We start from the raw sequence: 12,777 nt of genomic DNA on the forward strand, positions 1-12,777 counted from the left end.
CATCCAAAGCATGTCCTTTTAGTTATCTTTATTGTGCACACTGACACATAACTATTATAACGTGTCTCCTATCTGTCTAATCATCTAGTTGTTCTATGTTCTGGTCTATATGTATTTCTATAGGTGACATGGGTATGCTATCCCTGTGGTGGCGTGGGTGTAGTACTACATATTAAATTACTGAGGATACTACAGGTGGGAAAAGAGATTTGTATCAAATGCGTACATCTGACAACCCGACCCCAACTTTGGGATGCTGTCATGTTAAAATGGATCACAAATCCTTAATTTCTGTGAATCTTTTTCTGACTCCTTGTTAAATTTTATGGAGCATTAAGGCAGTCCCAAAGGTAAAGCTGGGTCCAACAGCAAAGATAAGGTAGCAAGTCATTTTATGCCATTGTAGTGCATCAATGTTTTATATATGTTTGCCTTGTCGACACAATAATAGGCCCGTAAGCAACATTATCTGGGTGGACCCCATATGAACTACCTCTGGATTACCCATAATTCCAAATTGTAATGTAAACAATAAAATACTCAAAAACATAGTTTTTTAAAGCTATTTTTTATTTTTTTTTTTTACCATCCATCTAATGAACTTTACACAGTTATTAACATAGTAATTAAAAGTACCACTGTGTGCACCATCATGTTGAAATCTGCCGTATGTGGGTGTATAAATATGGTCCGGTCAATAATGCTGTGGCATCAGGTGGGTTAAAGACGAATTTATCGCACTATTTTTATCTGAAAGGAGACGTCTTAGTCTACATTTGCATAGGGTGTTTAACTATCGGTAAGTTAAGTTACACAGTTGTACGAGAGAATGTCTGATTCGACGAAAATATATGCGGCTATAATTTTGGGTTGCGCTCATTTGCCTGCCGTTCCTGTTTCCCTGGAAACGGATCCGGCTGCTGTGCTCTGATTGGTCCATCGGCAATATGTGTAAGTCGCTTCCTTACCTGCCTGCTGTTAAAGAAGGTCTCGTACCTGCCGCGTCTGCTGCAGCGCTTCGCGAAGCTTTACTTCCAGGAACAGCCCGGAGCTCTGAGGTTTTATTGCCAGCTATGGACTGAGAGCGGACAGCGCCTATGTGAGTCCATATGAAGAGAGAAAGAACCGAAACATCTGTGGAAATATAGAAGCTTTCTCAACACAAGTGAGTTATTTTAAAACTACCACTCTGACGTCACACGCGTCTCTTTCTTATCCAAATGTAATGATAGTAAAATAACGCCTAAACTATTATATATATATATATATATATATATATATATATATATATATATATATATATATATATATATATATAATATAAATTACTTGAATATTTACTATTATTTAAAATAATAATATGTGTTGGCTGATTGAAAAGTATTTTCCTTGTTTTAGATGATGTTCTATTTTTTTTTATGTAAGATTCTTTTTTTAAGTGTTGAAAATGTTTATTAGTTTAAACTTTTTTTTTCAACCAAAATGATCCAATGAGAATATCTACTTTAGTGGACATTGCTTTGGGAGGAATGCTAATATTTGTTCATTAAAGTCAATAAAAGCTGTTCAGCAGGGATAAGCTGCCAAGCTAAACATTAATGAACAATTTTCATTCAGCCCTCCAGGCTGAGGGTTGCTCAACATGATGCTGCCCATGACCTTTTGTATGGGCTACAGTAAATCATTAACCAGATCAAGCAGACCTTCTGCTGTTGAAAACATACTTATTATTGGGACCTTGTGTGTTTTATCACACTTGTAATTGTGCCCAAGGAGACAGTAAATTATGTTCTGTTTTTTTTTTTTTTACAAGTCTGGCAGAAAAAAATGTACTGATGGAAACTAGTGATTATTCCATGTTAGTTCAAATAGTTTTGCTGCAGGTGAACTGTGATACCCAGTCACATCAGAGCTCAATCAGATCTGTCTCAGCGCCAAGAGAACAAGTAAAGTGACATTCCTGTCATCATTAGATCTTATTCAGCTGTGGGTGCTACTTCAGGTGTTTTTTTTTTTTTTGTCTTGTTCAACCCTGGAAGGTGTTGGCTCGTTGCTCCTATCTTGCTTTTTAAAAACTGAATGTCCTAATGGGAGGGACAGTAATTAGTGGCTATTGAGGCTTTTGCACGGAGGTGTGTTTAGTCAACCACCTTTTGTTTTAGAAAAAACTATTGTTAATATGGGCGTTTTTGAAGATCAGTTTGTTTGTTTTTTTCCCAGCTGCCTTAGCTGAGTGTTTATGTCAGCAATTCCCAGCACTTCCAAAATATGAACAGCCATTCCAGTGTCCAGGAATGCTTTTGTTGGATTTGCAAGTGAAATGAAAAGATTGCAAATTAGTTTCTAGTGTATCATAAAAATTGGTACTTATTACTTTCTTTTAGAGCAAGCCCTACCTATTTATTAAGTAAACACCATTATCTCTGTTATACAGGCGTATATAGAATAATATTAAAAAGTTACTTAATTTCAGTATGTAATTTAGAAATAAAACTCTATTGCATAGATTAATTACATACCGGTAAATATATATTTTAGAGATTCATCATGTCCCCTTTGACCATTCCATCTTATAGCTAATCAATCCTCTGCTTCCTGCTTCTCAGAAGAAGTAGAGTTCCACATAAGAACAAAAATACAAAGAAACATATATTAATATGTGAACCATATGGTATGCTTTACTTGGTCAGAACTTGTTTTGCTTTAATTAAACCGATAAATGCAGTACAGAAATAAAGGGAATCAGTCTGGATTTTTAATGAAAGCTGAGGTTGACTGAGACCTTCAGCAGATTTGCTTTCCTTGGTCTTATGCCTCTCCTGCTCATCTTGACAGTTGTTTGTAGATTCTCTATACCTGGAAATTGGTTAGTTAACAATGACCTAAACTATACCTTTTCATGCAATACCTTTGGCAGTGTGGGCAGGACCAATGGCGTAAATATCAGTAAGCAGCTACAGCAGTTGCTTAGGGGCCCACAACCTCTTAGGGGCCCCTTCACTGACACCCTGTGGGTCCCCTACAATTATAGACTAGGACGTCTCTTTACAGATGTAATGGTGCAAAAAATTCGTCTCAAACCCACCTGGTACTGATACTGAAATGACTGACCGCACCGGACCGTATTATACCCCAACATATGGCAGATTTCAACATGATGGTGAGCCGTTTAAACACGACACCAATAGCAAAGCAGACAGTAGTACTTTTAATTACTATGTTAATAACTGTGTATAGTTCATTAGACGGTTGGTAAAAAAAAAAAAAAAAAAAAAAAAACTCATATGTTTCAGTATGTTCGATAAGCATCTCCCTGACCTGAAATTAGTTTTTAAAAGTGGGAATGTCTGTAACATGTGGTGGTGCGCAGTTACAGTGTGTGATGTGTGATCATATACTACTGAGAATTACAAATTAGTTTCTTCTTGGCCAGTTTATGGAACTGTTGCCGTATCCTGAACCTTTATCACGTGTTGTACTTCATATGAGGCTTATGGGCCTATTGTTGTGTCATTACGCCATTGGGGAAGACCCAAGTCCTTCTCCAAAATGAAATTGGCATCCCCCAGCCAGCTCGTAATCAAAGGGAAACATGAAATGCTTTAATGTTTCCTGGTAAGTATGGTAAACTTGGACTATATAAAATACAGAGGACTAACAGCAGCAGTCACGGCATCTTAAATAAACTCTGACTGTGGAAATGTCACACTTGAACTCAGGCAACCTCAATCCTGTTCCCCGTCCCTTGGAAGACTGGTCTTCTAGCCGGCAATATAGCCAAAATATGCGTGTTTGTCATCTTCTTTATTGGTCAAATGTTGAATGCGTGCCCAGAAACAGGATTTGGGTTTTTTATCAACTGCAAGTCGCAGTCCTCTAAATGAATATAAATAAATGCTTAATACATATTGCTTTGTGCAGTAGATGTTTTATTAGACTTTCAGTATTTGATTAAATGAGTTAATATTGTTCTGTAAATTTGTTTAAATTCCACGCTAAACTTCTGATATTATTGTCAGCAATTAAATCTCAATCAAGTCTCATTTTAAATAATGGGGGTTGAAATTGTTCCCAATAAGCATTAACCTGAATTATTTTCATTGAGTCTTTGATTGTTTCAACATACTGAGGGAATTTAGAGAAGCTGAGATACTGTCTCCCTGTTTCCTCCCTCAGTTTAAAGCAGGCGTTGTTAGATATGCTTGTGTGTGATCTTTCAGTTGGACATTTTTGATATTTGTTTTAATGAAAATTTTATTTTTATTTACCGAAACTTAATTTGAAACCTTTCGACATATGGATGCGTTTGTATCGCATAACTTTACACCTGAGATGTGCTACTTTAATAACCCTGCAAACAGAACAGCTTATTGACATAGTTCTACTTTCATTTCAGTTGATCTCATATGGTTATTCAAATTTTCTGAGATAAAAAACAATAAAGGTATGCTTTTCTGCTGTGGTGAGCCATTTGAAACAGACTATATGTTGGTGCACCCAAAATTAAAAACCTGATTGTTCGTCATTAAGAGTAAATTATTATTATTTTTTTTTGTATGGTTACAAGCTATTTTATCTTATTTTTTTAAGTGAAACAACACATCTCAAATAACTTTTATTGTATTTCCTATCTCTGTTCAAAGTATTTTTCTGGTTTTGTTTCCCCTTTTGAAAAAAAAAAAGCTGCTAATGAGGTTGTGAAAGTTTTACATCCTTGTAACCCCTTATCAGAAGAGTTATTGGGTGTATTGTTTGAGCCAGGCATACCTTCCTCTTGACTGACATGACATCCAGGAAGCAGAGAAAAACTATGTACCGGTAATGTCACACAGCTCACTAGTCATCTTCGCCTCAGTTCAACACTGTATACATTTTGCTTTGCATTGTTGTTGGTCCCTTATAGAGTAGTACCCAGACCCCCCGTCCCCTCAGTCATCTTGGGTCTAATTTATGAAACATTTGATATATAATACATTTCAGAATTTTAACTTGCCTTAACCACCTTGCAGTTTCCTTGCAAATCCCTGCTGCACCTCAACATTTTGAGTTCCACCTCAGGTTCTGCTCTCTACAAGCTTACATTAAAACAAAAATGGTTTTTGCTAAAGACCTTATGAATGTTAATGAGTATTTGAAAAGTGCAGTTTAATCCAGGCTGAAATAGATGTGTTTGTGATGTGTGGACTGGTCATATTAAGAGTACTATCCAACACGGATAGCAGTATTGAGCAGTATCTCAAACCTGTGGATAATTTCACTGAATTATTTATTCCCAAAAGTGGCTTCAGACAAAGAGTTAATTCACTGCTGATTATGTTGATCACCTGTGAGATAATTCTTGCTATGGTGCTCATAACAGCTGTAATTGTAAAAAAAACAAAAAACAAACAAACAAAAAAAAAACAACACAAAAATCTGTATAACCAGAACTCTGTGGTATCTTTAAGATTTAATATGGGAAAAAAATGGACAGATCTTAGTTGCATTTGCTCATTAGATTAAGGTATTTCCTGATAGATATGTGGATTATCTATTAAGCTGACTACCGCTCATGAACTATAGCTGAAACACATCAATTTCTTGCAGATGGTATGTCCTACCTATTGGTTGGACAGTTGCACTAATGAATCTGCAGATACTTGCATACATCAGCCAGTACCAATTTAGGAAAAGGAAAAAAACAAATGCTAGTACCAGCAGGCCCATGTCTATCTCTAGTGGCGTTAGTCCAGGCGGTCTTTCTCTCCAATATTTGATACAGTTAAGCACATAGATACCATTGTTCTAAGGAAAGTAATGAACTCAAGCCAGTCATAATCATGGGCTAGGTATTTTTGGTGACTTTGAAAATGTGTTTCTTCCTGATTCTCCAATTTGCAAAGTTTTGTAACAATTCCTTTCTTACTCTGTGGCACACATCACCTTGCTGAACATTGGTAAGAGGAATGTGAAAGTGAGAAAGCATTTCAATATCTAAAGACTGATTTAAGGTTAAAGTTGGCTTGTAGATCAAATGTAGAATGACTCACAAACCCAAGCATATGTATTATACTGTGGTTTTTAATGGTTATGATAAAGTCAGTTTATTAATAAAGTTTGATATGGAGTGAAATTATATTCTAAGCAACCATGAGACAGTGTTGCTTTAATTCCCCACCTCATCATCTGCATTGCCATTTTCCTCTTTCAAAAATATGTATGCATGGGTCAGTGTATGCATGAGGACTGCATATGTTCCTGTCAACAACCTGTGCATAGAAAGAGGCTTAAAAATGTTTTTTTTTTTTTTTAAGTTTATGTAACCTTTATAAATGACTGTGCAGCTGGAGCAAGAAGAATGGCTAAAGACCACTCAAAAAGAGGAGCAAAACATTCTAATTATATTCAGCTTCTCTGCATAAATGAAGGTACCACATCCTTATAAACAGTTTTAGGTTTCACTGCTGTTATTTGCATCATGCAAATTTAATGTTGGAAGCTAAATAACGGTAATCTTAGATAAATTTTAATGTTATCAGTTATTTGCAACTTTTCTAAACTCTTTTTGGTGTTTGAAATGAAGAGTGCTTTTTATAATCTGGTAGATCCTTTTAACTTGATTTAACAAGATTAGCAGGTTCTTTTGATGCAAATTTTAAAAATACTAAGTATTTCTTTTTAAAGTAATAAAGGTAAACCTCCTGCAAGAAACATGCAACCTCAATGATTGTGATCATTGATAGCTACAGTTCATTTTGCATCCTGTGCTCTCTGATATGTTCCTCTTGAGTGCACCTCAGCCTCTAGTTCAGTTTTGAGCTAGAATTTCAAGTTTTCTTGAAATGGGCCAGAAGAAAAATGTGTAGTAATTTACATAATGTTAATGAGATTTTTTTCCAAAGGTTTTTTTTTTTAGCAAAACAGTGAACTCAAACACATCCCTTGGTCTTATTGAAATTTCTTTAAAAAAATATGAGAATATATAGAGTGACAACCTTACACATTTCAAGCTAATCAAATTGTCTTTTTAATGTCTTAAAGCATTTATATTAGTAAACTATACTTGATGCAAACTTGGGCTCTAGTGTTTATCTTTCAGATGGGCATCTAATTTGAATGAAAGTGAACTTACTAAGCTGATCTATAGCTGCCGTAAGTCTCCTACAGTATATTGGCTTGCAATGGGCTCCTACCCTTCAAACTATTTCCTATTTTATTTTTCCTTGAACCCTACAGTGAGCAGGCTGGTCCTGCCGGAGGTTTCTTCCTGTTAAAGTCGGGCATACACTGTGCGATTTGTTCAGTCAGTCAAAACATAGGGTTTCGTCTTACAGTGCGAGTTCACAGCTCACGATGCATGTTCAGCACGATGCTCTGATGCGATCTACCTGCTCAAACTGTACTTCTAAAAACCATGTCGCACTCAGCTCCGCAGTGAGATGGCGCTACTCAGACTCGTCTATCTGGAATCCAAATGAGTAGAAGAGGAATATGAAGCTCATTAGAGTGAAACGCACTGCCTTGGCAATTTGTGCAATTTTGTCTGCTGAAAGCCCTAAAAAGAAAAGGCAACGACGTATTTGGACAAAGACATGGGTGAGCAAATGTGGTAACTATGGTCTGTCAATTTTACAGAAAGAACTCCCAATTCATTCGCACCCCCACCATGCTTCTGTGTTTTCATCTGTAAGGAAGAAGAGGAAGGGGAGTCCTTATTTGCGCATGCCAACTGAGCGATTTGCCCACAACGGTCAAATGAAAATCAAAAATGTTTGTTTTTCTTCCGACCTCAGGATTCCTGATCGGCAGGTAGTCATGAGAGGCTGATCCCCATCCATTACCTCCTGTACACTACACGACATACGATCAGGCTAAAAGTCGGCCTGATTGGAAAATTCTCGAATGACTGGAAAATCGCCCCGAAAAGAGCAAAAGAATTCCCACAGTGTAAGCCCGGCTTAAAAGGGAATCTTCCTCTCCACTGTTGCTACATGCATCTCAGTGTGGGGGATAACGAAATTGTTGTTGCATGCAGCAACTATGTCTAGCAAATCAATGATAGGAGGCAATCAACTTTTTTTCATTGACAGAAACTTTAAGCCATTCTGACCGTATTGTCTCTGTAAAGTACCTCGCGATGACGTGTTCTAAATTTGCGGTATATAAATAAATTAAACAGAATTTTATTGAATAACTTTGTTCGTGCTCAGCCCAGATCAGGGCTTTCTATTGTTAACTCCAGATGAGTGACTTCTTTTTAGCTTTTTAAGCTATGTTCTTCAACAAATGAGTTGGTATACCTAACCTTATTGGCCATCTGAAAGACACATGACTCTAGTCTAATATCTTCAACCCAACTTTAATTTGTTCACATGCAATCACCTTTATGCACCTAAATATTTCAAATACACTTAAAAAGTCACTTTCTTTCTTTTTCTTTATATTTTTCATGTTGCAGCACAAGTAAGCTGTTATATATAAAAAAACAATTAATACAATATGTTTATATCTGCTTTGCAACTTGAAGGAAATCTTTTGTAATACAGTGACTTTAAGGTCTCTCAAACGCCTGTTTGTTGTTGTCTTCAAACTTTTCTTTCTTAACCTTACAGATTACCTCCCAGAGTGACAAGTAAAACTTAAACAAGCAAGACTGGACAGCGACAAACAGAACCAGCAGTAATACACGTCTTTGTGCAATGTCTAGGAGTGGCACATGGCCAGGCAATGTTGCCATGGAGTCCTTGAGTAATGTGGACAGTGCAGGGAGCTGTGATAGTGTAATCAGCACAAACTCTGTGTGGGTGAGTGGCGCCGCAAGTCCCATCATGTCTGTCTTTTATTTGTTGTTCAATGCCTTTTTCTTTAAGGTCAGTTATAAAATAAAAGGAAGAAACAAAGTTTGTGTTAAGGGTTGTAATTATCATTAACAGACAGAAATGGAGCAAAATCTGGAGCAACTCAAGTTTAACCCACTGTCCTTTAATATTATTCAGACCAGAGAAAACATTAAAGGGCATATGTCATTGCGTTCAGACATGCTTACAATAGCTTTGTTAATTTAAAAAACTCAAAAGGAAAAAGGGAACCACATGACAGCTAAAAATGCAGCCAAATATTACAGAAAACGGATTATATCTCATCTCAACTGCAATAAATCTGTAGTTAGTTTCCATACAGCAATATCCTCACACATATATCCTTTGACCCTAAGAAGTCACTTAGAGCTAAAGTTCCACATGTTTTGGATTGAAGAGACATCGCCAAACCCAGATGGCATTTGCATTTCTAAGGACAGCTGAGGACACAGAAGAAACAAAATATGCTACTGAAGCAAGAAAGGATGGTCTTACACAAAAATAACATATTTTCACATAAGCTTGTTGCATTTTGCTTGTTGCTTCCCTTAGTTTTAATATCCAATTTGTTTTCATTATCCACTGGGAAACATCTTTACAGTGGACAGTGTGTTTGGAATTGGTGAGGAAAAATCTATTTTCTCCAACTGTTTACTTCTACGGATCCTGCCCTCATGTCCTGCAAATGTTTTTAGCTACAAAAGAGCCCCCTTTATCCATTTTCTGTGATACTCCTGTAAAAAAAATGCTTATTTGTGCATTTGCTGCCACAGAGAACGACATTCTTTGAGACATGGGACACAAAATCTATTGATATCTGACCAATATGGCTTAATGTTTTTGTTTTTAGGACTCAAAATGTTCCTTTTGTCCTTTACAAATATTTAAGATCGATGGAATTCTGAATTAAGTAAATGCTTAGTTTGTTTAATATTATTTTGCAGAGCCAGGATAGTATGGAGCACCTATCTGCAGAGGAGAAGGCATGTCTGATGTATCTGGAGGAAACAATCGAAGCGTTGGAAGTTCAGGAAGACAGTGGCTTATCAAATGATGAACCAGACGTGTTGTCAAGGGCAGAACCACACAATCAGTTAAGAAGAAATGGTATGCTCTGTCAAATATTTGTTTTGTTTGATGTCTGCATCAGTTGAATGTTTCATGCACTGTTTGATAAAAAGTGATTGAAGTTTTAACTTCAATGGTTTTTCTTTCTTTGATTGTCCATATGAAATGCTTGGGTCAGGAAGTCACAAGATCTCCACACCAACCACCCACCCAGCAACAGATCCTCTACTCACTGGGTTAACCAGAGCACGTGAAAGTCAGCGTTATACTACACCACAAACTGCTTCCAGTTCTGTAGTTGACATGAAAGATCCTGAAAAGAAGGACCTGAGGGTTGAAACTGATACTATCGTCTCTGATGGTGCTACTGGTTACACATCATCATCAGAAAAAACAACTGAGGGGTCAAAGTTAAATTCATCAGAGGCCTCAGAGCTTGATCTGGAAATAATCCCTCCTCCTACAGACTTCATGGATGAATCAGACCTGGCTGTTCCTCCAGAGACAATGACTGTGCTCCCCCCACCTGCAAACGGCTCTTTAGAGCAAAAAACAACTCTTGACTTGCAGCAGATGCACCAGAGATCCTCTTTGAGAAAACCTGTAACCTTCTCTGCTACTGAAGATTCTCCAAGCAAACACTCAGAAGTTCCCCTCACTCCCCTAATGAGTCCCCCTGCTGATTTTCCAGAGCCCAGAAGTCCACCTGCTGTGGCCCCAAAACCTACGAAGCTTCCTACAAACATCTTGTTAAAGTCACAAAAATCCCCAACATCTCAGTCACATGGAAACCCAGGGCATGTGATGCCTGCCCAAAGTGATCGGATGATTTTGGACCCTCAGAAAACTCGGATTGAGGCCCTCCGGAAGCTTGGATTGCTAAAAGACAACGAAGAGAAATCCAGCCCTGTTGTTAGCCCTAATCTTCCTCTGAAATCTGCTGCAAACAGAGGCTCACAGAGCCACTCTCCACCAGTCAGTCCTGGTGCTCCTCATTCACCACCTAGAACCCCATCTCTCACCCCAGTTAATAACCCCCCTCCAGCACTCACCGCTCAAACATCACCTGCTCCGGTTGTGTTACCATCAGCCTCTTCTGCATCCCCTCCCATCCAGGATGCTGAAATCCTCCCAGCACCAGCAGCTTTCTGTGATCCCACTGGGCCTGTAGATAACCAACTTTCTGCAGACACTGAGACAAGTTTCAGTACCTCTTCTAATACCCCATCTGTACCGCTTAATCAGCTTACCCCACCAAAGGTGATTGGTATGAAATCTGCAACCTTGGAGAGATCAGGCTTAGGTCTGAGCAGCCAGATGTCCGCTCAAAACTTATCCATGAGAGCCAGCGACGAGAAAGACTCAAAGCACCTACGCAACACTCGGCCTCGACCTGCTTCTCTGGGAAGTGGGAAAGACTTTTCTCACGCTAAGGGAGATGGTTTGGTGGCAAGTGGATCGCCACACTCTCAGAAGCCCCAGTCCACACAAGCTTCCCACCAGAGACAGTCTTCCAAACTGCCTAGATCACAAGGCATCAGTGTGCTGATCTGCCCTCGCTCAGAGAATGAAGATGACCGACGTGAAGCCCTAAAGAAACTAGGACTGCTCAGGGACTGAGTCAAGACCTCTTTTATATACTATAAAAAAGAATAAGACAGACTATATCTGGATTTAAAACTCTTACAGAGTGCCTTAGCCACATGTTTTTGCTTCTGTTTTCCACAGAATGAGCTTCTAAGGAATTGGAATCGAGGGGACTGGCATGACACATGAACAGTTCGTTAGTTCTCTCATATCAGACTTATGATAGCTGTAAGTTATATAGTTATATATATATATATATATATATATATATTAGAAAAAAATCCTTTTGCCTTTGGAAACCTTAACAATCTTTGTTGTTTTTTCTGCTGATTTGTTTGACTTAATCCCATAGGATACTGCATGTTTCGACCATTCACCATTTTCTACTTCAGCTGTTGGTTGTTTCACAGCAGAGTTTTTTTGGGTGCAGGCAGGAGTCACCTCCCACCAGATCTTTTTTAAGGCCCTTGTGCCAATTTGTCCCCACCTTTCATAACTGAGCTGTGATGTGGATCTGAAATAGGGGTGAAAGTAAACAAATGCATCCAGACTGGAGTCAATATAGTTTTGTTTTTAGATACTTTAAATACTTTATAATTAACAATCCATCTGATTTTCTCTTAAGTTAACTGTATGGAGGTTGTTGTGTAGTACATTCTTAGTTGTGAAGATGGTAATTTCTGATTCAGCTGAATCCTTTCTTTCTGTAACTAGAAGAAAAAAAATTTCTTGTTCGAAATCTGATACAGCTGCTTTGTTTGACACATATATGAAGAATCACAACTATATGACACTTTAGCTACAATGTGGAGTCAGTGTGGAAGTCACAGGTATCTGTGTCTTTATCTGAAGATAATATAACCAGCATTTATAAAGTGTCTTATTTATTGTAAACGAAGCGTCTGCCCCATGTGTCATGTCAAAGCAGACACTGACGCGCAGGTTCTCACGTTTGGTTTCTCCACTTTTTTGTTGTTGTTGTTGTGATGGTGGAAAAACAGGTTGCACCTGTTTCTCAGCCCTGATGGAACATTGTCGTTGATTACAGTAACTCGTCTGAGGAACTTGTTCACAGCTGAAAAATATCAAGGACAGGTGGATCTGTTCTTTTTCTCACATTTTCTTTTCACTTCAAGCTCTTTTTTGAAAATTAACCTAAAAATGTGAAACATGCAAAGTAACTATTTCAATAAAATGAATCACATTTGTTCCAAACCTAGAAATGTAGTTCTGTAGAATATAAAAATAGTTGATAAGAAATAAAAATAAAATAAATAGAATAAAA

General features: G+C 37.7%; 1 protein-coding gene across 3 annotated transcripts; it reads left to right on the forward strand.

The window, feature by feature from the left end:
• The first annotated feature begins 972 nt into the window (after positions 1-972).
• Positions 973-12,777, forward strand: LOC119782043 (specifically androgen-regulated gene protein). 3 transcript variants are annotated; one of them, XM_038282792.1, is made up of 4 exons: positions 973-1,165; positions 8,592-8,783; positions 9,782-9,944; positions 10,084-12,777. In XM_038282792.1, exons 2-4 carry the CDS (start codon positions 8,679-8,681, stop codon positions 11,523-11,525), a joined length of 1,710 nt encoding a protein of 569 aa, XP_038138720.1. In that variant the 5' UTR covers positions 973-1,165; positions 8,592-8,678; the 3' UTR covers positions 11,526-12,777. The 3 variants fall into 3 exon arrangements, with proteins under 3 accessions (XP_038138720.1, XP_038138721.1, XP_038138722.1); XM_038282793.1 differs by having other exon boundaries at positions 8,687-8,783; XM_038282794.1 differs by lacking the exon at positions 8,592-8,783.

This window comes from Cyprinodon tularosa, unplaced genomic scaffold (assembly GCF_016077235.1).
Source record: "Cyprinodon tularosa strain WSP-4 unplaced genomic scaffold, ASM1607723v1 ctg187, whole genome shotgun sequence".
Taxonomy (NCBI): Eukaryota; Metazoa; Chordata; class Actinopteri; order Cyprinodontiformes; family Cyprinodontidae; genus Cyprinodon; species Cyprinodon tularosa.